The 24970-nt window shown below is 38.3% G+C and overlaps 1 protein-coding gene across 4 annotated transcripts in view; it reads left to right on the top strand.

The window, feature by feature from the left end:
• FOCAD (focadhesin) overlaps positions 1–24970 on the top strand; it is a 312830-nt gene that overhangs the window by 227465 nt on the left and 60395 nt on the right. For all 4 annotated transcript variants that reach the window (XM_004286219.3, XM_033417332.2, XM_033417330.2 and 1 more), the window contains 6 exons: positions 4545–4633; positions 7784–7828; positions 12593–12701; positions 15650–15766; positions 18275–18513; positions 21791–21880. In XM_004286219.3, coding sequence (XP_004286267.2) covers positions 4545–4633; positions 7784–7828; positions 12593–12701; positions 15650–15766; positions 18275–18513; positions 21791–21880 — 689 coding nt within the window. The remainder of the gene's footprint in view (positions 1–4544; positions 4634–7783; positions 7829–12592; positions 12702–15649; positions 15767–18274; positions 18514–21790; positions 21881–24970) is intronic.

Here is a 24970-nt window from a genome sequence, read left to right as displayed (position 1 = left end):
TCATTTTTCCCTTTGCAATTTTGCAGTGTTTTCCTTCACCAAACATTTATGGAACGTACTTTACTGGCCAGGTCCTGTGCCGGGTGTGTGGGATAGAAAGAGGAATAAAGCACTCCTTCCTCTCAGTGAGCTCCCAGTCCAGTGCAGGAGACTAACGTGTCCACTAGCAATGCCAGTACAAATCTTTGATGCTTTAATAGAGGATGTACTCCAGTATAGGCACCTGGAGCCGGCAAGAACAACTCCTCCTGCAGCATGTACTGAGAATTTTATTTAGCTCTTAGCATAAAGAAGGTGAAATTGAGTAGGATTATGGTATAACATGCAGATGACAAGCAACTGATTAAAAAAAAAACCCTCGGTGGTTTCTTTTTTATAACAAAAGCTACCATTTATTAAATAACTAGTGTCTGTCCAACATTTAATGTATAGTATTTCAATTCATCTTTACAGAAGCTCTTTGAAGTGGATGTTGGTAGCCTCATGTAGAATGGGATTATAGATGGGGAAGCAGGGTTAGCTAGGAAAGCAAAGCAAACTGCACAAAATCTAACAGTCAGTAAATGAGAGAACTGGAACTTAACCTGGATTTGTCTGATTCCAGAGCCTCAGCCTTGGCCACTGCATCATGCATTTTCCCTAACACCGTCATTAGTTGTTATAAATAATGCAAATTGGTTTAATATTTTAGAGGACAGATCAATTTATGAAAAGCCAGCTGAGTATTTTTAGTAACACAGGTCAGTTATTCTGCTTTTCTACTGTTGTAGGTGATAGTGTGTATCTTTATTTATTTATCACTTAAAATCTCTTTCCTTTGGGTTTCTATTAAGTCTAGTTCCATTGAGAATTGGGGATTAAGAGGTGAAACTCAAAGTAGGGACTATAATAAAATTTTCAGTATTATTTGAAAAGTACTAAAAACAGTGCTTTTTAGGCTATCACTATTACTTGAAAGTATGCTGATGCATTTTAACTGTTCAGCAAGTCTTTTTAAATGAGCCCACACACTTAAACAGAATTTGTGGGATCTTAGAAGAATTAGAGGAACTGCCAAACTCCTCATCTATATCAAGAATTTCCATCCTGGAGGATAGCTCTTCGTTCAGTACAGGAGGTATAGTTACTTCCATCTGGTGTTAGACATATTTCGTAGCATTAGACTAGAGAATCATTTAGAGGAGCCATGATTTATTCAATAAGCCTAGGAGATACGCTAAAAGGTGCATTCTACATTATTTCCCAGAGGTTGACTATAATGTGAATGTTTGCAATTTGAACGCTTCTAGTGCCTTTTGCTTAGGCGTCAGCTTCCAGCCTTATCTAATTTTTCCACAAGAACGTCGGATTTTGAATTATAAGCATATCAAAGTGGTTGACATGGGGAGGTATTTGGATTTCTTCCCATTACGTTGAAAAATGCAGATACGAGTTGATAGACAGTTCCAAGTCCATTTTGGTAAAGTGCCCTCTACAGGTCGGCTTTACCTTGCTGCCCTTGTGGGATGCTGAGGAGGTTAAGATCTCCAGCCTTTGGTTAAAGGGCCCTTAGGGACTCTGAATATGACCTCAGACAGGACAGAGGGGTTAAAACAGGTTGACTGCAGATACTTGTTTCCTGAGTTGGTCAGCTGGCTGCACAATAATCTGAAATCAAAACCGGTCAGGAATTGTGATCCCTAGTAGATTAGTCTTTGACCATTTGTAAAGGTTGTTTGTTTGTTTGTCTTTAATGTGCAGGTTTAGAGTTAGGTAAAATTTGCTCACTGTAACCAGCAAGCTTGTGGTTACCTAGGCTGAAGATTTTTTTTTACAAAGGAAGAGGAATAGATAAATTAATAATTGGAATCTACAGGCAATCCAAAAACTCAGTTCAGGACTTCCCTGGTTGCACAGTGGTTAAGACTCTGCCCGCCAATGCAGGGGACATGGTTTGAGCCCTGGCCCGGGAAGATCCCGCATGCTGCGGAGCAACTAAGCCCGTGTGCCACAACTACTGAGCCTGCTCTCTAGAGCCTGTGCACACAATTACTGAAGCCTGCACGCCTAGAGCCCTTGCTCTGCAGCAAGAGAAGCCACTGCAATGAGAAGCCCACACACTGCAACAAAGAGTAGCCCCTGCACGCCACAACTAGAGAAAGCCCGTGTGCAGCAACGAAGACCCAACACAGCCAAAGATAAATAAATAAATAACTTTATTTAAAAAAAATCTCATTTCAAGTGATCATTTCAGCCTTTTCTCTCCCAGTGAGTGTCCCCACCCTACCCCCCTCCTTAACCACAGCTGTTAACCAGAAGCAGAGGTAACTGAGTTAAATGCCATTGGATCTCTGTTGTCAGTAGGTGAAGAATTGGATGCAAAGTAGATCTGAATAAATAGCCTAACAGGGGCTGGGTAGAAGGAATTAGAGACCTTTCAGAAGAGGAGATTGAGAAGAACCGAGACTCTGAGAAAGAGAAATTTACTTAGTCACTATAGAATAGTGTACTGGTTTATGGCTACAGGAGAGATCAGAAAAGTAGGCCTTCTCAAGAGGCTGCACATATACTGGCCTTTTTGTGTTTTGCTTATTTCTGAACAGATTTTTAACCTTTTAATTTCTTATTTGTCTTTTTTTTGGAAAGCATTATGGAAAGTAAATGTTTTAGGAGGAAAGAGGTATGATTTAAGAAGCATAACAAACAGAGAAGGCAATAAACATGATTTTCTATTTTGCCTACCCTCTTGGGAGGCTGCTATCAATATTAAATATTAATATCAGTATCTTGCCAGTTTGATCACCTCTGATACCTTGCTCCAAGAGACAGAGGGAGAATGAAAGGGTCAGGATTCTATCATTGAAAACACGGAGATGGGGATGAACATGATTGAAGTAAATAGAAACTATGAAGGATGTGAACAGAATGCCCATCAGATCTCAGAGTGCCTGAACTGGTGAACCCCAGGGCACTGTGTGCTGGAGGTTGTGCAAAATACAGGGACTCCTTACCTTAGATGGATAAAGCCATCCTTGTACTCTTCAATGAGCTTACAAGCTAGCAACTGAGAGTATATGAGAGAAATACAAGGGCATGCAACTTTATAGTCTGGATATTACGTTTTGGGGAACCTTTTACTCTTTGAGAGTGTACAGATTAAAAATATGAATTATTTCAAGAAGGATTTAGATATATTCGTGAGAGAATAGATTATAAGAAGATAATAAGGAGAGTTTGTTTTTGACAGCAAACCTGGTAATGGTAGCAGTTATTTGGTACCAGTCACTGCACTAAATAGACACTTTTCCACATTTTTTTATGTGGTGCTCTAATACCATGAGTTAGGTGTTTGCTATATTTTACAAATGGAAATTGAAGCTTAGAGAGGTGAAGTAACTTGCCCAAACTTACACAGCAAGTAAGTGGAAATGACATTAGGTCAGGACATCCTGATTCCAGAGTCCACATCCTTAACCTAAAGCTATATTGCTTCCCTCTCTAGAATATATAGAGTTTAATTTTTCTTATGTAGAGCACACCTTAGAACTCTAAAATCAATAAGAAAAAGGCAACCAATAGAAAAATGGACAGAATAGGAAACCCAAATAGTCATTAAACATCTGGAAAGATGCTCAATCTCAGTAAACAGTAAAATGAAAATTAAAACCATAACGGGCCCCATTTTACACCTCCCAAAATGGTAAAAATTTAAAAGCCTGGTAATTTCAAATGCTGGTGAGGATGTGAAGCAGCCATAACTCTTATTTACTGCTAGTGAGAATGTGAGCCGCACGACCACTTCTGAAAATGGTTTGGTATTACTCAGTAATGCAATATGCAATCTGAGTTCTTGTTCAGTTCAGGGTATATCAATAAACCAGAATTTCAATTACATTTAAATAATGTAATTGGTGATGGAGTAGAGGGGAAAGCATCTGGTCAAAATAATCCTGAGTATAAAAAAATAGATCAGATAATAAATATTTGAAGGCATTGCCCTTAAAGGGATGATGATATTAGCTATATTTTTATTGCATGGTACAGGTTGAGAATTATATCTATAAGTTTAGTCAAGAAATAGAAATGTAATTTGCATCTGTTTGAGAATAACTTTTGTTATACATTACCTAAATCTTAAGTGTTATATACTTCCTACTCATTTCCTCCATTCTGTTAGAATACTGGTACCCAGACCCCAATCTTGGTATCATGTCAGTTGAAATTGTCAGCTGCTGACACAGGCAGATTTTTACAATATAGGGGATTTGTTGATTAGGACCTATGGACTTCAAATCTGCTTTTAATAGATATCCCCAAATGAAGTGCTCTGCACTAAATTTGCCAAACATACAACTTCTCCAGGATATGCTTATTTGGTGAATGTGGAAATCCCTGAGCAGTGATATAATTCTCTCTTCTCACACATCCTCTGTCAAAATCTGATATCTTATCAGGAACACCTAAGGCCAATTGGGAAAGGATTGTTACCTAAGTGTTTCCAAAAAAATTTTAAGATAATTTTGGCCATAGAGTTTGCATGCTGATTGATGCTGTGCTTTTTGCAGGGGAGGATAGGAGAGCTGGAGTTGCAGTTAAAACATGGAAAAGAAGGACCTGAGGAGGTGCAATACAAAAAAAGCACAGCCTGGCTCTGGTAAGGGGATGGCTTTCTGTGCTCATTATTTGTTATGGGAAATGAACTGTGAGGGAGAAGGTGACCACTTTAAAGGCTTTAATGTTGGAATTTTAACCTCTGTATGAGCCTGAAGGGCAAAGGGCTGAAGATGTGATAGGTGTATTTTCTATTTCCTCCCCAGATCAAAGAAGGAGCACTTTATTCATGGTTTTTAAATATTTTTATTGTTTTCTAAAGCAGTGTGGAAATGGTTTGTTTTTCCCTTTTTCCCTATAATTGATTGTTTTATATGCTTTTGAATGAAAATTGCATTTTTCCCACTCATTTAGTCAAGGAATACCCTTCCACTCCCCTGCTCCTCCCTCCCCAAGACATCTTCATTATTAGGAGCAATTTTACCATGTCAAGGCTTTAATTTCTTTGGCAGATGTCCCCCAGTGAATTCCCACTATATTATCTAGAAATGTGTAAGTGCTGGCACATTAAAAGCAATTTAAATTGTTACATGGGTTGTGATGAATACCTTGTCAGATTAATGTTGCAGCAGCCTAAATCTAAGTAAAGTGCCCAGAATCTAAATAGCTTTTCCTGTAGCCACAGGTTTCTTTAATATAAAAATCTGTTCAAAGGTTACTTGGTTTCAGTTTTTTATTTACTAACAATTGGCGTATGTAGAAAAGCAGAAGCTGTGTGTGTGTGCGCATGCGCACATGTACAGTTAACTAATTCTATTCTAAGTTACATTTCCTAGATTCATTTAAAAAATAGCAATGCAGTTTAAAACGTTATGACATTGGATTTAAGATTAGAGATTAAGAATTTGGATTTCGCTTCCTATTTTCCTTTACACATAGTTTTAATTTCATCTTCTGAAAATGATAATTTGGGGAGTGGTCTGTTAGCAATACTCTTCCAAATATACATGGTGACATATGGAATGGAGGATGTGAGAGAGAGATGGAAGTCAAGGATAACTCCAAGATTTTGACTGTGAATAACTAAAAGTATGGAGTTCCCATTTACTAAGATGGGGAAAACTATAGAAAAGCAGCTCTGTCTAGGGTAGAAATCAGGTTTGAGACTTGCTAAGCCTGAGATACCTAATTAGATCTGCACTTTGGAGATATCAAGTGGGTTGTTGACTATGAGTCTAGAGGTCAGGGGTAAGGTCAGGGCTGGTTATATAAATTTGGGAATCATCATCATATCGACTGCATTTAAAATCACAATGCTGGATGAGATCATCTGGGGAATGAGTAAAGATAGAGAAAAGGTCAGAGGAGTGAGCCCTGGAGCACTTCAACATTTAGAAATGGGGGACATGATGAGGGAACCAGTAAAGCAGATGGAAGATTAGCGTTGTAGGAAGAAAACCAAGAGAGAATGGAATCGTAAAAGCCACCTTAAAAGCTGAAGGAAGAAAGTGTTTCAAGAAAGGAGCAACCGATTGTGTCAGATGCTGCTCTGAGACTACAGAAGATGGAGACTGAGAGCTGAGCATTAGATTTGGCCTCTTGAAAGTCAACTGGTGACCATGAAGGAGCTGTTTTGTAGGAAGAAAAGCCAAATTATAGAAGGGTCTAGAGAGTGGAAAGAGATAAACTGGAGTCATAAGTATAAGCTACTCTTCTAAATGAGTTCTGTTGTGTGAGAAGCAGTGGAATGGGGCAGTAGCGGCTTCTTTTTTTAAGATGGTAGATATTATAGTGTGTTCACAAGCTAAGGGGAGTAATACAAGTGGAGAAGGAAAAATTGGTGATGCAGCAGAGAGAAGGGAGAGTAGGTAAGAGGAGGGAACTAACGGAGGGTGTGGCTCTACCTAGAAGTACAGGCAAGTCATCATCTGTCAATATTTCACGTTGACCAGTAAAAGAATACACTGAATGCACTATACTCCATTTAGGAAGACCAAGATTGGACAATACGTTTTAGAGAAATTTACTGTCAAATGGTTTTATAAAGTACAAGTTTAAGGAGCAGTTTGCAGCTATCTGAAAAACTTGGTTCTTAAGAATGACTCATTCTCAAAGAGTGCTGAATAGCTAAGATTTTATTATATTTCAAATGCAAATACAGTTATATTTGCAAAACTTTTATGATAGTTATAAAAACTTTGAATTTATGAAACTCAAAATGTACAGTGAACATGTTATGATATCATCTTTGGAATATAAATTTGGCAGTCAATGATTGTTTTTCACTTTATCTCAAGACTCTTATATGAAAAAAACTGTGAATATTTTAATTGAACATACCTTCCTTTAAATCCACAAATGTAAGTATTTTCTTTTAGTTCAATTTTATAACAAACATTTGTCTTTTTATTGAGGTATGATTGACATATAATATTATATCAGTTTCACGTATACCATAGCAAACATTTTAAATTTTATTTTGCATACATACATAGTGAAAATTCTATTATCTACAATTTGAAAGCAGTAAATTGCTGTTTTGGTGAGCTCTTGTGCAGAAAAGAGAGAATGTTTTAGTCAGTTCAGGCTGCTATAACAAAAATACCATAGACCAGATGGCTTAAACAACAGAATTTATTTCCTACAGTTATGGAGGCTGGGAAACCCTTGATCAAGGTGACAGCAGACCTGGTGCTGGTGCGGGCCTGCTTCCTAAGTTTGCAGATGGCTGCCTTCTCCTTGTAGCTTCACATGGCAGAGAGCAGAGAGAAAGCAAGCTCTCTGGTCTCTCTTCTCTCTTCTTTTAAGGACACTAATCACATTCATGAGGGCCCCACCCTCATGACCTCCCAAAGGCCCCACTTCCAAATACCATACATTCAGAGTTAAGATTTCAACGTGTGAATTTGGGGCAGCAGGACACAAACATTCAGTCCATCACAGAGAATAATATAAAGGACACTTGTATACCCAGCACTCAGTTTAAGAGATGACACCATGAAAACACTGCCTACACATTAGTTGCATTCACCTCCTTCCCTGCCTCTACTAAGTAACCTAAGGACTAGGAAGATGAAACTGTCTTGGAAATGAAGCCGTTATTACCGTTCTTTCACCTTACACTAAAATTCTACATGGAAGTTTTAAGATCTGGAGTCATTGCCAGAGGTTCTTATTAATTGATGAATAAGCAAAAAGATTGGTTTCTTGCTCTACTATAAACTCTCATACCTATTTTCCATCTGTATCACAGGGTTCGAGACATGTTGACTGATGAGGTCACCAAAGCAGCTGCAAAGTAAGATCCATTTATTCTCTTACCAGGAATTTTCTATAAATAGTTTTCTTCCTCACAGTTACGAACATTTTCTCCTTTTCTGGCATTTCATTACTTTAAGGATTTAAAGGACTTTTCAGTTATTTTTTTAAAAATCAGTTGTTATCCTTTCTCATATTCAGTTAATTCTTACTACATGTCTTTCTGTGAAAATACGGAGGAACCAGTACAGGCACATAACTTTACATCAGAGTAGTGCCCATGCTGTACACCTAACAAAATGCCCTGTGCTTTGGCTTAGATTTAAAGGATTGTGATTTAGTACAGGGGAGAAAAAATCTTTGCTAATGTGAATTATGTCTATTTTACAAACAGATGATTAAATCTCAACTGTGAACCAGTAAATAATTTAACGTAGTACCTCCTTTTTTTCTCCTGGTGTTATTGGGCCCAGGGTAGCTAAATATTGAATTTTTTAATACTAAAAACTAATGTGAAGACCCAGTAAAAAAGCAGTTTCCATCATATCCTTATGGTTGTTTTAACAAAAATAACTTGAGTGTTGCTATCTTGAGGCTTTTTATTTATCTTAAGCCAACTCTTACTAAGAAAATTATACCTTGCTTGATCAGTCTCTTCAGGTCCCTTTGTTAGCAAGCTGCCTAATTGTTCCTGGTAGTAAGTTACATACGCTTCTCCTTTTCACTATTAGCCTTAGCTTGCTGCTGTTTGACTTCCTTTCTTCTTATTCACCAAATAATATAGATATACCTTTGACCCAGAGAATTTCATACGTATTGAAAGTCTATATTATCTAGAAATATTTAACTACAGTTTATTTTTCTCATGTCCTAGAACCTTCTGTAGCTACACAGATTTTGCCTAAAAAACAAAACCCAAAAAACACCATCTACCTTAGAATTCGCTTTCCACCAGCAATTTCTTAAGCAGGTACTTCGCTCTAAAACCTGATCTCAATACCTGATCACTACTCAGCCTCATGTCTTCTGAATATAGTGGTAATCCTCCCCTACACTCAATTCCGTGGGAGGCAGTGGGAAATATCTGTTGACAAAATGAAAACTAAAGTACAGAGAGGCTTTGATAGGGACTCATTTGTGTCTGTTTACCTAGTTTGGTGAAATGCAGACACAGTGGGAGAGCACTCAGCTGCTTATCGGAGGGGAGGAGGTGCTGGGATGGGGGGCTGCCTTTGGCCTTTACCTTTCATAGTTTGTTTTATTATGTAGTCTACTTAGTTCCTGTTAAAAACAGTGCTCTGACACTTGCAACAAAAGCTCAAATGCTGAAGAAACTAGCAGCTTTCTATTAAAACAAACTGTAATTTTGCCTCTCCAGTAGTTTTGGCAGATTCCATTCTAAAATTTTAGTTCACCAAGACTTTAATCTTAGATTTGCAAAGCATCATTTCATGACTAATACCTAAAAAGAGTGTGTTCACATTCTCAGTGGTATGGAGTAAAAATAATTTATGTTCTCATGGTGTTACCTTTTCATCAAAAATTTCCCAGTATTTTATAGACCTTATCTTATTAAAGCAATCCTGACAATACTAGGCATGACAGCAAGTGAGCAGGAGATAGTTAAGGTCCAGAGGCTGAGAGATTAATGATAGAGTGGAAGAAAAAAATCAGTCTGCTGCCTTCTCTTTACTTTTTCCCACTGACTTGCTCCAATCTTGTGAGGACCGCATCGCCATCTCCTGCCAGCTTAGCCTTCTATTCCTTGGACCATGGCTGCCACAGGCTACTTTGGGCCAATGTAGGGCTTATTTTGTTCTGAGGCATAAATTAAATGTAGGAAGTAAAACACTAGTCACAGCATTAGACTGATTTGCTCATTTGAGAGCATTTTTAAAAGCATCAGGGATAGGACTAAGGGAGAATCAGAACACAGATAAAACCTGATGATTGATGTAAATTTATTTTCATTGTTAATAATTAAATAGATTTGAACCTGAAGATAAAAATCCCCAAAGGCTTGGGTCACTTTACTAATATGTAATGTAATACTTTGTCCCTAAGAAAGCATCATGGTAGCTCATCCTTCCTTGAGCTTTTTAATTAGGTTAATGGCATCTGTTTGTTTCAAAGGACAATTTAATTAAAATGTCAGTGGTGTTGCCTAGATAAATACTGCACTGATGCTGACATGTTATTATGCAAATTAATCACTGCTGCTTGACTGGTAGGGGATAGTTATGTGATCAACAAGGTGAAGAGTTTTTGCTGAACCTATTCTAGAGTTTCACCTGGCCAGTTCCTCCTTGAATTTGTCTCACTGTGTATGTATGGAGTGTCTTCTCTCCATAACTCACTGCAAGGCAAGTGGGGAATGAAGAGATGTTCAAGAGCTAGTCACCGGTGGGAGGGAGACATGTATATGTATAGCTGATTCACTTTGTTATAAAGCAGAAACTAGCACACCATTGTAAAGCAATTATACTCCAATAAAGATGTTAAAAAAAAAAAAGAGAGCTAGTCTCCGTACCTTTATGAAATGTGTAACTTGGCCTAAGCATGCATTGTGACTGTGGGCTAGTTTTTCCTATTCAAAGATTAATGTCCAAATATGCATTTAGTCTGCATCCAAAGATCTAATTACCAGTGACTTTAAATACATTTTACCCCATTGTACAAGAACAATACATGCTCAGGAATGTCAAGACCAGAGAAACTTTTGAAATACAGTGATTTGGGGTACTGTTTTAAAACTGAGGCTAAATTTTCTTTCAGAATTTCAGGGTTAAAAAGACACTTTTTATGTCATCTTGACTAATATTCTTGTTTTAAAAGATTTTGATACCCAATTTCTAGTGACCATCTAGGAATTTGTCCAGGGTGATAAATTCACTGAGAATTTAAAACTTTTAAAAATCTTACTTCGGGGATTCGTGCCCATTTTGTAGCAGAACAGTCTTCAAGGTATTCTCAGTTAAAGGAAAGGGAGAATATTAAAATAAAGGATTTTCTTTTTTTTTTTGCGGTGCGCGGGCCTCTCACTGTTGTGGCCTCTCCCGTTGCGGAGCACAGGCTCCGGACGCGCAGGCTCAGCGGCCATGGCTCACGGGCCCAGCCGCTCCGCGGCATGTGGGATCCTCCCGGACTGGGGCACGAACCCGTGTCCCCTGCATCGGCAGGCGGACCCTCAACCACTGCACCACCAAAAAAAAGATAAATAAATAAAGGGTTTAATTTTGATTTTGTTAAATGATTTTCTGGCTAGGGCACCCGGGCGTGCCCACATCTTGCCTTGCTTCCTGGGATTTTAATGTTAGCTATAGGAGTTCCCAGTAATCCTCACTGCAAAACTGCTTCAACCTCAAGGCTTCCTTTCTGTTTTCTCCCCCTGCCCCATCCCTCAGTGTAAATATTGTTGTCTTATCAATGTATGATAGGCCTCATGGAGGAGTGATCTAAGAAGAGATGAACAAAATGATCAAGAGTGCAGAGCAAGCCTTCACTGAGCTTAATCACCCGAGAGTAGGAGAGAGAAGGAAGGAAGGAAGGAATGGATGGATTGATAGAACTTGATAATGGCAAGTCCTGAGTTCCATTCTTACCAAATGGAAACAAAAATGCAAGAACACAGGTGTATACTAACCTTTTGATACTCACTAACTCACATGTTCAGTCATGACTGTGGCCTAGGGCTGGAGACACGAGGCTTGCATGGGGAGCAGGGCTGGAAATCTTCCTCATCCCGCCCATCTGCTCTATTCCTGCACCAGGGTAAGCAAGGGAGTAGTTCTTGGATGTACACACTCATTAAAGTTCAGGTCTCAAGTCTAGGTTTGGGGAAGGATTCTCTGCATTTCTGGGAACCCACAATTGTAGAACTCCCTGAGAACTGAACTATCCGATGGTAAGGGTGCTGTGTTGTCTGAGTTCTGTTACAATGAAGTCCGCAAGCCAAGAGCATCTCATCAGTGTCCCACTGGGAATTTTATTCTATAGGCTTACTTTGGAATTATGGAATAATACTAAATGTACATTTTCCAGTGGTAAGTGTATTTAAAAGATTCAGTTTTCTTGATACCAAATTGATAAGTCAAACTTAATATTTTATTGCCAATATTAGAAAACTACCATTTGAGTGATATAAAAAGATAACTCTCTATGCAAATAGTCTAAAAACAAGCTTTTTTTGCATCTTATCTAGGGTTTCTGAATTATGTTACAGACTGACTTTAAGGTTGCTGGCTTTGGCATATTAAGAGAAAGAAGGGGAAAATGATAATGACGGAGGAAAGCCGCCAGCGTGTCGAGTTGCTGTTAAAGTATGCCATCTGAAGTGGTTCACTAGAAGCTGATTCCACACACCAGTGCTTTAGAAAAGCCAGGGGCCAGTTGCATTCTGCTGGGCTTATTCACACAACTGTCCTTCGCCGTGTTTCCAAAACAAATCAGTACATTTTTATATTGGCCAAAGATGACACCGAAGAAGATGGCTTGGGAAATGTAAGGTCTAATGATGAAATAAAAATTTTAGGAAGAAGAAGCTTAGATGTATGAGCTTATTAGATTTTTTAGGTTACCCAAAGCATAATGACCATACATTTATAAGAAGAGTTAAAAATCAGCACTAGTGTCAGAAGGAGGAAAGAAGCTGCTGGCATCAGGGAACCAACAGACCTGTGTTTACAAGGCTCTGTGAAGGGATGGAAGTGCTTTTGACCTCATCTGCCCTCCCTATAATATCACCTTCTCTTCTCCCGGTTAATGCCCCCAAATCCTCTCTTGGAATTTTTTTCTTTTTAAACAGAGACAGCCCAGTGGTCAAAGGCAACGCGCTGTTAGCCTTAAGCAGCCTTGCTGTCGTCGTTTCCAAACATGAAGCCAGCCTCTCCTCAGACTCTGAGGGTGTCCTGGAGGTGAGTTAAGGGTGATTAGAACCAGTTGACCTTTGGTTGTGTAACGTGTGAAAAGTGAGACTTCTCCTGAAGCCTGGCCCTGAATTTAGGAGGTTACAGTCATTGGCTGTGATACCCTATGCATCTTTATACCGTAAGCTTAAGTGTCCTCTAAAACACTTTTCTTTGCTGCTTTTCTGTTTTGCTCTCTCCATCACAGTTAAGTGGTCATTTCCATTTGAAGGTACCAATTTTATGCAACAGGGCTTGTCTTTTTGTGATTACATCATGGTAACCAATCTTAGGAGGTTAACTAGGCTTACTGAAAGTGAACAATGATGTCAAAAAAATGATAAATAAGCAGTGTTTACTGACTGAAAAAAATTGCACTTTGCATTTTAATTGTAGATGTCAGTGACAAAGTGCCTATTCATTTTTTGCAAGGCATTTATTTCTTAATTAAACATGTGGCAAGCTGGCCAATGTTCATTTCCAATGTACTTTTTCAGATAATTCATATCTGTCAAAATAAAAAGGCATGGATTTATTCTTCTTTTAAGCCCCGTTTTCTGGTAGCTATCATTATCTGGAGACAGTATAGTCAAGTGGTTAAAAAACACAGGCTTTGGAGTAGGAGAGTCCTAGATTTAAATCCTAATACTTGCATTTACTAGCTCTCTGGCTTACTGTTGGTAACCTCACCTTTCAGAGCCTATTTCCCCATCTGTAAAATGGGGATAACAATACTTACCAGATAGGGTTATTGTTAGGATTAAATGAAGTAATATATGAAAGGCACAGTGGCTGGTAAATAGTCAGTAATAGTAACTATTATCATCAGCATCATCACTTCTTGCTGCAAAAAATTGGGCTTTATTCAATGCTATTCAGCCTATCTCTGTCCCCACAGAGTGCCCGATGGACCATTTGTATTCTTTTTTCATGGTAGGGTTTTTTGGTGGGTTCTTTTTGGGCAAGAAGCCAACTCTAATTTAAATTAAAAAGGAACTAGAAGAATAAGGAATCTGGAATCCCATGGAATTGAAGGCAAAGCTTAAAAACTGAGTTGGAAAAAAAAAAAAAACTGAGTTGGGAGAAGAACAGGAGGCAAGTTGGGGAGTCCACACACAGGTACTGATGAACCATTTCAGCAGACCACCCCTACTGGGATGGATCGGCTATAGTCATTTACTGTCTTTGCGTCACTCACTTAAGATTCGGAATCCCATGGGTCCCATGCCTACACCTTCAGCAGGGTAGGATGAGTAGCTTGATTGAGCATTTAACCAAGCTTTAAATCGTGGAGGAGGGAATTCCCCAAAGGGTGCTCTTACCAATAAACAAGAGAATAATGCTGTGTGGCAAAAGCTACAAATGTGTATTACATGTGGGGAAGGGAAGGAGGCCAAGGAATTATCGCATGAAGGATAAAAATGTAGTTAGTTACCATATGAAAATTTACCTTTAAGCCCAGAATCTTATTTTAATAATGAGAAAGATGAAAATTTTTTAGAGTGGAAATGTTTCATATCTTTGAAAGAGCCGTGGAATACTTTAGCAGAGGCAACATGCTAGGTAGACCTACACCCTAAAAAGTAAACATGCCTTCCTAGGATCCCTTCGTTTTGGTGTTATTTATGTCAGACTACCAGTTGTACAGGTCATTTGCCCCAGTAATAACTGGAGGTCTAGCTCAGAGTTTGAGCTCCAGGCCCTTCTATTCTTTATTCCCACAACCTTTGTCCTGTGATGTGGCACACAGTACACAAAACATTGAGAAGCCTCACAAGCCAAAGATGGGGCTTTGCTTTTATTCTTGATAACCTTGCCTTTGGCTATTACTCAATATAAACTCAAGATGTCATTATTTGATTAAAGTTGAAGTTTTCAAACTTCATTCAAATCTGCATTTGACCAACAACTAAAGATCTTAAGAAGAAGGTCTTGTCTGATTCAAGGAATTAATTCCAAGGTTTCTTAACACCGCATCGACCTTTATAGTTTGCACCATGTGAGTTAATGAATGTTTTTCGACATCCATGGTCATGAATGATTTTTTTTTCTTTATTTTTTTGGCTGTGTCAGGTCTTAGTTGTGGGGCATGGGCTCTTCGTTGTGGCGTGCGGGTTTTTTCTCTCTCTAGTTGTGTCGCGTGGGCTCCAGAGCATGTAGGCTCTGTAGTTTGCGACACGTGGGCCCTCTCGTTGAGGCGCGCGAGCTCAGTAGTTGTCACGCACGCAGACTTAGTTGCCCTGCTGCATGTGGGATCTTAGTTCCCCGACCAGGGATCGAACCCGTGTCCCCTGCGTTGGAAGGTGGATTCTTTACCGTTGGACCACTGGGGAAGTCCCTCAAGAATGATTTTTTTTTTTTTTTTTTTTTTTTTAAAACCAAGTTCTCTTTTTACTGAGCTGGGTTTTGTTGTTGTCATTGTTTTGTTTTTTGCATTCTCTTTCCTCTTCTTTTCCAAACTGAAGATCATTTATGTTTTCTTACTTACTTGGCTAGGCAAATGTGATGATTCTTGAGTGATAAGTATACTGATAGTAAGCAGAAATGCTAGAGATGGTAAAAACATTTTGTCAGCTGCTTTATTGAAATGACAAGTCAGAAATGAGAAAGTTTGAGTTGGTTTCTCTGCACGTCTCTCCCTTTAACCACCATGTTACCCTCACTGAACACGGGAGAGCTCTAAGGAGCTCCCAGATCTGTTCTGTTTTGCAGCCCTCATCCTCTCACATCTGCTAAGTCTTGTATGAAAGGTAAGTCTTATTCACATTGGGGCACAGGTGAGGATGTGTATTTGTCAAATACCTATCTACTTCATGCAGTCCTGGCAGGTGAAGTTTAGTTTTTAATAACAGCACTTCATTCTTTCATACAGAAGGAGGTTGTACCCTGGTTCTAGAAATAAAGTTTAGGTTTTTTCTTTTTTCCCATTATCATTTCATGTTTCCCTTCATCTGCAGGTTCAACCTAATTTCCTTTCAATGGAAGTGTGGGTTTCCATGGTGTTTGATACTCTTCTGGTCATTGTCGATAGCCATTACCAGCCCAGAGGACAACTTTTCTCCTGCTTTTATTATGTAAGTTCGAGAAATAAAAAATGGTTAGAAAACTCAAGCATTGATTCTTATATCAATTGTTCATGTGAAATCCATAATATAGTGTAAGTCTTAGCCTTAGCTATACATTAGATATAAGTCTCTGCCTTGGCTGTACATTAGAGTCACCTGGGGAACTTTAAATATATATATACATATTGAAAAAAGAAATACTGATGTATAGGCCTCACCTCTGATGTAATTGCTTGGGAATGGGTCCTGGGTATCAGCATTTTGGAAGCTTTCTAAGTTATTCTGATGTGTAATCAGAGTCAAGCGCTACAGTTGTAGTAAAATAAACGTTGGCTGAAGACGGAGGACCGTGAGTTTCTGGTCTTAGTGCTTTTCATTGCAGAGTATGTGACCAGGGGAAGTTCAGTTAATCTGTCTGGACCACTGTGTCCTTGTTTATAAAATGAGGTGATTGAGCAATATTAACTACAGTGATTGTAGCCCCAGCTTCACCTCTTATTAGTTTTGTGACTGTTGACCTGACACTTAACCTATCATCTTATTTTCCCTTCCTGTAAAATGAAGGTAAAAATGAATGCTTTGCCAACTTTGTAGAAGATTGTGAGGATCAAATTATATAATCTACAGGAAAATGTTTTGAAAATGTGAAATGCTCTATAAATACAAAGTAATATTGTTGATCATAAAAAAGCACCTGTTACTTAGTCATTCTCTTTCTTCATGCTTATATGCTAAGATCTGAAGCAAATTGAAAACATACTTTGTTGGTTTAGGTTTCATTTTCCCTTTATTGGCTGTAGTGCATGCTTTATTTCTGTATCTGCATGGAATTATTTTGGTTCTGCCTTATCACTATCCATTGCTTAGGGAATTATAGGGATCATGGGACAATCAGCTGAGTGGCAGAGGATTACAGTTGATTTGAATTAAAATATAGCACAAGTCCTGAACTGTTGCTAAGATCACGATTTTAGCCTGAAACTTCATTGCCTTAGGTCTTCTTTGTACAACACTTTGTGTGCCTCTGTCCTCCTGCCCTTAGGAGGACCTGGTATGTATCCATCTGGGGCTTGGGGTCTGGAACTAGATTTTTTTACTATACTTGAGGACAAAAAAATGACTTACTAGATAACGTAGAATTAAATTGGAAGGTAGATTTTGCTCAAAGAAGTACTTTGTTTACGATGATTTGTTTTCTGTCAGAAGTTTTCTTATTTCTTTAATGATGGATGAAAACCTTGTTAACTTATATGGAGGTCTTTGCAGTAGCTGTCTGGTTCAGATATTCAGCAGGACAGGATATTGTATTAGACTTCTAATAGCGCTGCTTAGTTCTTGCAATCCAATAAGAATAATGTCTTTACTAGCCAGCTCGGGGTTGCCTCTTACCTTTGTGATTCTTGCATTATTATACTTTTTCAAAGCCCTGTTTCAAAAGCTACTTTCTTTATTTCCCTTGTCTTAGCAGCTGGGTCATTTTGAGTAGTATCATCATTGTAATAGTGCTATATTAACTTAAAGAATCCCTTAGTTCATGTTGCTTTTTATCCTTAAAGTACTAAAGCTTAGAGAGCAAACAAGTATAGAATTAAAAACACTTTTTAATGTGTTTTGACTGCAAGGGACAACACGGCCTTTATGGTGTGTCTGAAAATTTGAAGTGGGTAATACTGAGGAATGATAAACGGTCTTTCTTCCCCACTTGAGACATATTTATAAATTATATAATGTCTGGTGGAGCTCTCTAACACAGGACTCTCGTAGAAACTGTTCACATTCAGCTGCCCTGTCATTTTATTAGGGTTGTTATTCATTTCTTTTCCCGTAATTACATATAGGAAAGGAGCATATAGAGCTCTCCGTTTCATTTTGAATAGCTGGTTATTGCTTTGTAACCAGAGGCTTTTAGGATTTCAACTTCCTTTTTAATTAAAAGGAATTAACCCCCTGTAGGAAATAATCCATCTACTGGGAAGCGTTCCCACCAAAAATTTTGGGAGATCTGCCAATAGATCCCTGTGCCAAACTTACACTTATCCCTCTGTAACTAAACTTGAGCTGCCCTCACCCTAACCCCTTTTCTTTTCTCTCCGAGAAAACTCCTGGCTTTCTGGACATTTATGATGTGGCTTGCTGGTTTCTGCAAGCTTGGATAGCTTCACTTGGGGTTTCTCATTATATACACATGTAGGCTTTGAAAACACTGATATTGTTTCAGGCTTTATAGTGAGGGAATTCACACCCTTTAAAAGGAGACACTTGTAACTTGGTTTTTCAAATTTAAAAGGGCATTATTAGTCAACCGATTGCTTAGTAGCGAATTGTTTTACTAAGAGTAAGAAGGTAACCCGTAGGTAAACACAGAAATAGATTTATTAAAAAAATTTTTTTTTTGGGTGGCAAGGGTGGATTTAGGAGAAGCTTGCACTGTTGTATAGCGCTTTTGTGATAGGTGTGCGTCCTTCATGTTTTAAACAAAAGGCCAACCCCCTGTTTTCTTTCTTTGGCATGTCCTAGAAATCCTATTCTGGTGAAAACACAGCTAGTGCCATTGCACGTTCTGCGGCCGCCACGGCTTTGTCTCTCCTTGTGCCAGTTTTCATTATCTCTTGCAAAGAGAAGGTTGAGGAAATCCTGAACATGCTGACTGCCAGGTTACCTGGGAAACCAAGTGCTGATGAGTCTCAAGCCGTGCAAATCCACATGGGCCTTGCTTTGGGGATGTTTCTCTCTCGCTTGTGTGAGGAGAAACTCAGGTACAGTTTATTAAAATATTCCTGTTTTTCCTCTTTGTGACTTAGGTGGAGGATTTGTCCCTCTCTCTCCCCCCATCCCCCGACGCTCGCTCGCTCCCTCTCTCTCTCTCTCTCTCTCTCTCACACACACACACACACACACACACACACACACACACACACACACACACTATATCTGAGCAATTTGTGGTGCTCCACTTTTTGAGATGTGCAGCTTGATCCTTTATTCTCCTTTATGAATGAATTTCTCTCTCTAAAATACCATCACATAGACATTAATGTGTTTTAAGGGTTCCTCTTTTTAAAGTGATTGATTACTTGAAAATCATTTCATGCTTAGATGAAAGCCATGTGTAATAGACATGAGGAAAGTCTAATCATATGGTGCTATAAATTTTAAGCTTCTTTTTTTCCCTCTGGTTTATAAGGGTGAAAGTAATTACTTATTCTTTGTTGATATCACTATAAAATGGGAGGAAAAGATCGGGGTACCCCTGTGCCTGAGGGTGCGGGAATCACTGAATCACCTGAGAACTGCATGTACCCAGTTTTAAATATTGCTTTTATCCTGCGCCCTGGCTACATTTTCGTAATCCTTAAAGAGTCTTAATCTCTGCATATTATACTGTGTGCTTTATTCAGTTTGATTGCTCATTTTTAGACTGCTAGCTTTACTCTTGAATGGAGCTAATAGAATATCAAAGACCCAGGTGGAAAATTCCACTAAGTGGGAAAGTTTCCTGGTGCACGAATCTACTTTAGTTTTGTTGCTCGTTATATTTATTCTTTATTTTATTACCGATCTTAGAATTTTATATATCCAGATTGATTGTACTGTGGTACAACACGAGTATTTGGGGATCATGAATATTTAGATGTCACTGATTTGGAATTTCAGCCCATTTTCCTGCATTGGAAATAGTAGGGATTGTGGGGAGAGGCATTCTGTTCTGATGTTAGCTGTCCTTAAGCTTCCCTAGTTGGCAGAAATTGTCTGTCCAAAAGCAAGAAATGGTGTTGATGTGGGTAAATTGGGTGATATTATGCTATATTTAGATTTCTGTTTGAAACCAGTGGTTAAGTTTACATTTGTAATTTACATAGTTTTGTGCAAACATCCATATGTGAAACCTTTATGAGAACTGCTATTGATCTAGGGAAATACTGTATTTCAGATGATCATTTTCAGCCCTTGGAAACATCTGTTGGATGATTTGGGAAGATTGGCTTAGTCTTTGTGATCATAAATGAAACATTTCCAGAATATTCATTTTGTTCTATTCACCAGTATTAGTATACACAGGCCTGGTTCTGGACGTGAACAAAAAGCTGCCCTTTGCATGTGAATTGACTGTTACATGTCTTGTGTGTGGGACAGAACACAAAGTATTTTTATAGACTTAAAACGTGAAAGTGATTTTTTTTTTCCCCTTTGCTTCTATGCTACAAATGGCGGTCTCTTCACCATCTGTGTTCATGTTCTTTCTTCAGTATCTTTTCAAGCTACTTGTTTTACAACTAAAAATGAGCCATGGCAGTTTAATTCCAGGCAACTCATTTCATCCTATCCTGGCTCTGGCTCCCTTCTTCCTTAGTTTAGGAGGAGATGCTGCTGGTTTTAGGACTTGACTAGCTTACATTTGTGGTTAATTTAATTATGCTACCTGGAGAAACCTATGGTGATTCCCCTAAAGCATCCTTTCTGGTTCCTAGATTGCCTTCCACCCCTATCTACCCTACTTGACTTTGCACCTGCAGGAAACCCTGGGGAAGGACACCAGGAAGCTCTTCCTGAGGCGGCCTGCCCACAGAATAACTGCAGATTTTAACTTTGCCATAATGATCCTGTATTTGATAGCATTCTCCTTCTGCCTGGTGTGTTAGTACTGCAGCCATTAATATAATTATTCATGGTTCCCACCTTCCTAATTTCATAGAGCAGAGGAATCTGAAATATTTGCCTTTTAGTACTAATAAATATTTTACTAGATAATGACAGTCTCACCAGATAATGACATTTTTGGAGAAAATTTCTATTTTTCTAAGATTAAAGTAAGTGTTTTGAGGGCTACTAACTCTGAATAATCAATGACATCAAATAAGTAGCCCAAAGTGGCCCCTTAGGAGAATAGGATCAGGACAATATCCTGGTATCAAGAATGAAAAATCACTTTGTAGCAAAGAATTTTGACATTCAATCCATCTTTCTTTTTATTTTCTTTTCTTTTGCTGAGGCTTATGAAAAATCTCCTGAATTTAAATTCCAGTCTAGAATTTATTCAGAAAAGTATATTATTCCAAAGCTTGCTTCTGTCATAACTCCCAGAGGATACTAGTAGGATCTCTTTAGCATTTGTTTAGGATATTTAAGTACATTTTACTCCAGAGAACAACTATAATAGGACTTATTTAGTTAAAGCTGTTAAAATTGTGTGTACCTGTGTGCATGTTTTCTCATTGCAAAATGTACTCCTTCACCTCAGGCAAAACCACTATAGTCTTGGTTGGAGAAGATATTATTTAAAGTGCGCTCTGGCTGGCTGGCATTCCTGGGGCTGCATTCCACTCAGCATGGTCTGAGGCAACAGCAGGAGAGCTGACATGTAGGGACCCCTTGATAATAAAGTGTCGGTGATGAAGCCCACAACTCTGCCTGAAAAAACAGATGTAGACCTACCTTTTAAGTTTTATTTTACTCTAAAAGTCATAGTTCTCACCAAGACAATTACAAAAACCACATCAATTACTGTATAAAGGCAGAAAAATATAGGGCTGGGTTTTACCCCCCTTTAAAAAAAAAAAAGAATAGAACTGAGAACTTCCATATTTGAGACATGAAATCAGAAGTTATAGCCTTTGCAAGAAAGATTTGGAATGATTATTGATAATATCAGCTTAATGGATTAGTAAATATTCTGAAGAAAATCACCTTAGGATTCCTAGAAATAATTTTTTGGAATTCTGAGCTTTGTTCTTATTTTTCAGTGATTTTAAAATTTGAATGAACTGAGAAAATGCAAAAGTAGCAGTTTTAGGGTTTATTGGTTTGCAAGTGATTATAATGTACAGAAACCCAATTATTGAATAAATTCTCTGACTCAGTTTCTCTGTCTACAAAATATGTGTGAATCATCAATATTGTTATTTGCTACTTTTATATATTTTTTAAAGAAATGCATTTTCAATAAAATATTGAGAGCAAAATATTACATAGTAAATATTTTGGACAGTTGAATGATTTTAAATAATTCATTTTTCCCTCTTGGTCTTTACCCAGTGATATATCTGGCCAACAGATGAACCTTCTTCTGATGAAGTCTTTGGATGCCCTGGAAAATTGCTGCTTTGACACTAGTCTTGAATACAAGTATGTTGATTCCGTTCCTTCTCTGATACTCAGAGATTGGTTCTTTCTTTGCCATAAATTTTACATTCTATGGTGAAATATTTGTAGGACCCGGTCTTGAATTCCTTTGTGTAGAGATTTCAGTAGTAATAAAAAAAATCTGTAATTAAAGCTTACTTGTTCTGAAACCCATGTTTCAGAAATAGGCGGTTTGTTTCCATACAAAGCAACAAATGTCATTTTGTGGCTGTCATTAAGTTACCCATACCTTAGATTCTGTCTTGTACTTTACCATATGAGGCATCTATCTGGGGACTTGTATGTATGACAACCTTTTTAAAATCTGTTGAAAATATTCTTTGAATTTGATTTGACTAAGAGAGTCTTTGACTCATGATTTGGATTTCCCTATGAAATCCAATGTCAGAGGAATCAAAATAGAAACAAGCAGAGGTTACACCAGAGGTTCCCAACCTCCTCAATATTAGTAGATCCCTTCTCCCCGCAAACTTCATGCTTTTAAAATATTTTGTCTGTTAAACTAAATATCTTGAGTTAATTTATTTTCTCATTCCAGTCATGAAAAACAACAAAAACAAAAAGGAATAATCAGAAAATACAAAACAAAATGGTGTTAAACATACTCATTTAGTGAGACATTGAATGTTTTAACTCATCCATGTGGCTTGTGTGGTGGGAAAACATATTGTTTTATTAGGCCTTCTGAAATATTGACACCATTGAGAACCTGGATTGTACCTTTTTGGATTTCCCTATGTTTTGGAACTTGAGGTTTGGATCTTCTGGGGTTGAAGTTACTAGGAAACTCAACAGAGTATAAGCACTAACCTCCAATTTATTAACTCATTTACTTCATGCTATTATGGGCACTGTTCAAATATGAGTTAAATCAGTGTTTACAAAAAAAATCAGTGTTTAAATTTCTGGCCTTTAGGAACTTATGATCTAAAGTTACGTTCATGGATGTAGCCTGTTAAGTTCAGACTAACAAAAGCATAAATGGTAGAAGTACTGCAAGTATCATGTATTTCATCATGTGTAAATAAAGTCAGATCTTCACTTAGTAGGTGGTAGTTATGAGATCTTTCACATGCAGGCAAAGGTTGGATAAGAATGCTTGAAACACACTCACTTTATCACACTTTAAAGTTGAACACGTCAGAGATGAAATGACGTGTTAAGAGTGTGGTTTTGAGTATGGGCAAAGAGAGTTTGGTGGCATGATTCAAGTCTCTTAAATTTAGAAAATGATTAATGGAAGGGATAGGGTCATTTAACTGTTCAGGGGGCCGGTGAAGAGTTGAGTTTTTTGAGCCTAATTCATGTGTTGGTGGTGCTGCCTTTTACAGCCAAGGGGTAAGGTAAGTTTCTGTCCTTTCCTGTCCCCTCTCCCCCTCTTCCTTCTTTCTCCTGCCTTCCCACAAAGGTGTCCAACATATCTGTAGCTCAGGGTTTTATAAAGCTGGGGAGAAAATGGTGATTAACATGCTGCACACTTTCAGCCAGCTGGAACAATCAGGAGTGACTCTCACGTATCAGCTCCATGAGTTTGCAGGAAGGTTGTTTGAGTGAAGGGAGGGCCACGCGGATAACTGAATTATCCAAAGTATGGGCATTTATGCATTTACAACCTTCATATGTCTAAGCATATGTAACTTTAAAATTAACTTTTTATATTAACAAGGTTCTTGTTTCTTCATTCTTACCTTCTTTCTTGATTCTTACCTTCTTAATAAACATGTGTTTGGGAGAAGGAAAGGTGGGCCTCCATAGGGTATTGAGCCTGCAGATTCAAGTAGAATAGGGTCGTCAGAAATTTCCTGTCCATTTAGTAAAATCTTGCTTGCCTTTCAGTGCCAATTAAAAGCCCAGGTCCTGCAAGAAACCCTCCCTCTATTCTCTCCAAACTGTGTTTTTCCTAGTTAATGAAGTTTAGTATTTTGTCATTTCTAATGCTTTGTGGGTGTCCGCGCTTAGGTAGGTCTCTCGTTGGTTTTGGGTTCCACTAATACTTACTGAGCAGCGCCGTATTTTGCTAGGCCTTTTCACATCCGCTTCTCATGTAATTAAGCCCTGATTACAACCTAAATATTGATACTAAAGCAGGAGTCACCATCACTTCAGTTTACAGATGAAGAACGTGAGTCTAAAATAGGAGACTGGTTCAAGGTCACGCACTAAGTGGCAGAGCCAGGAGAGAAACCTAGGTAGTCTGACTTCAAAACCAGCTTGCCTTCTCTTGCTTAGCACAGCATGGAGAACACATTTCAGTAGAAAGAAAGCAGTTTGACACTTGACAGTGTGGTGTTGATTATTTTTTCTGACATGTGGATGTTGTCTATCATTGAAAGCAGAAGAGAGATTCTAACTAGGCCCAGACCTGGTTCATAGCATAAAGTATTCCCCCATCCAATGAGCTTGCAGGAGTCTGGGGCAGTCCTCTCTCACCTGAAATATCGGAGGCGTTACCCAAAGGTAGTTAATAGATCTGGGAGCGTGCTATCTCGAGTGATAGAATTCACCCAGAGCAAATTTACCACGCTTCCTTGGTTTAATGGATGTGTCCCTGCTGAGAGAACCGAGCACCTGGTGTGGTGTTTGGGGTCCTATCACTTACATTTTGCTGCCATCTAGTGGTACATATTACACCATTTCAATCTTCACAGCCATAACTAGTCATGTTATCCATCAATGACCTGAGCATTGGTTAATTACTGTTGAGCTTTTACAAATATGATAACATTTGTATAGCACTTTGTAAAGGGCAAAGCACTATACAAATGTTAACTGTTATTAGAACTAATTATTAGATGGCCTAGTACTTAATCTGCAGAATAGCCTACAATAAACTAGGGAATTGAAGATTCATCTCTTGTTAATTTTAGAAAAATATATCATGTCCCAGTTGATCTAGCAACACACATATCGGAATTATGAGCATAGCTTTTAAGACTCAGAATTTCCTTTGCCAGTGATATTTTAATACACTTGGATAAGAGATTCAAATAAGTAATGACATAATGGGGCATATCATCCTCTTTATCATTTGTTAGTATTCTTCTAGGAGATTTATGTTAGCAATTCCCAAAC

The sequence above is a fragment of the Orcinus orca genome, chromosome 6 (genome assembly GCF_937001465.1).
Source record: "Orcinus orca chromosome 6, mOrcOrc1.1, whole genome shotgun sequence".
Classification (NCBI taxonomy): Eukaryota; Metazoa; Chordata; class Mammalia; order Artiodactyla; family Delphinidae; genus Orcinus; species Orcinus orca.
Note: the sequence above shows the minus strand (reverse complement) of the source record. Positions and strands in the feature narration are given on the sequence as shown.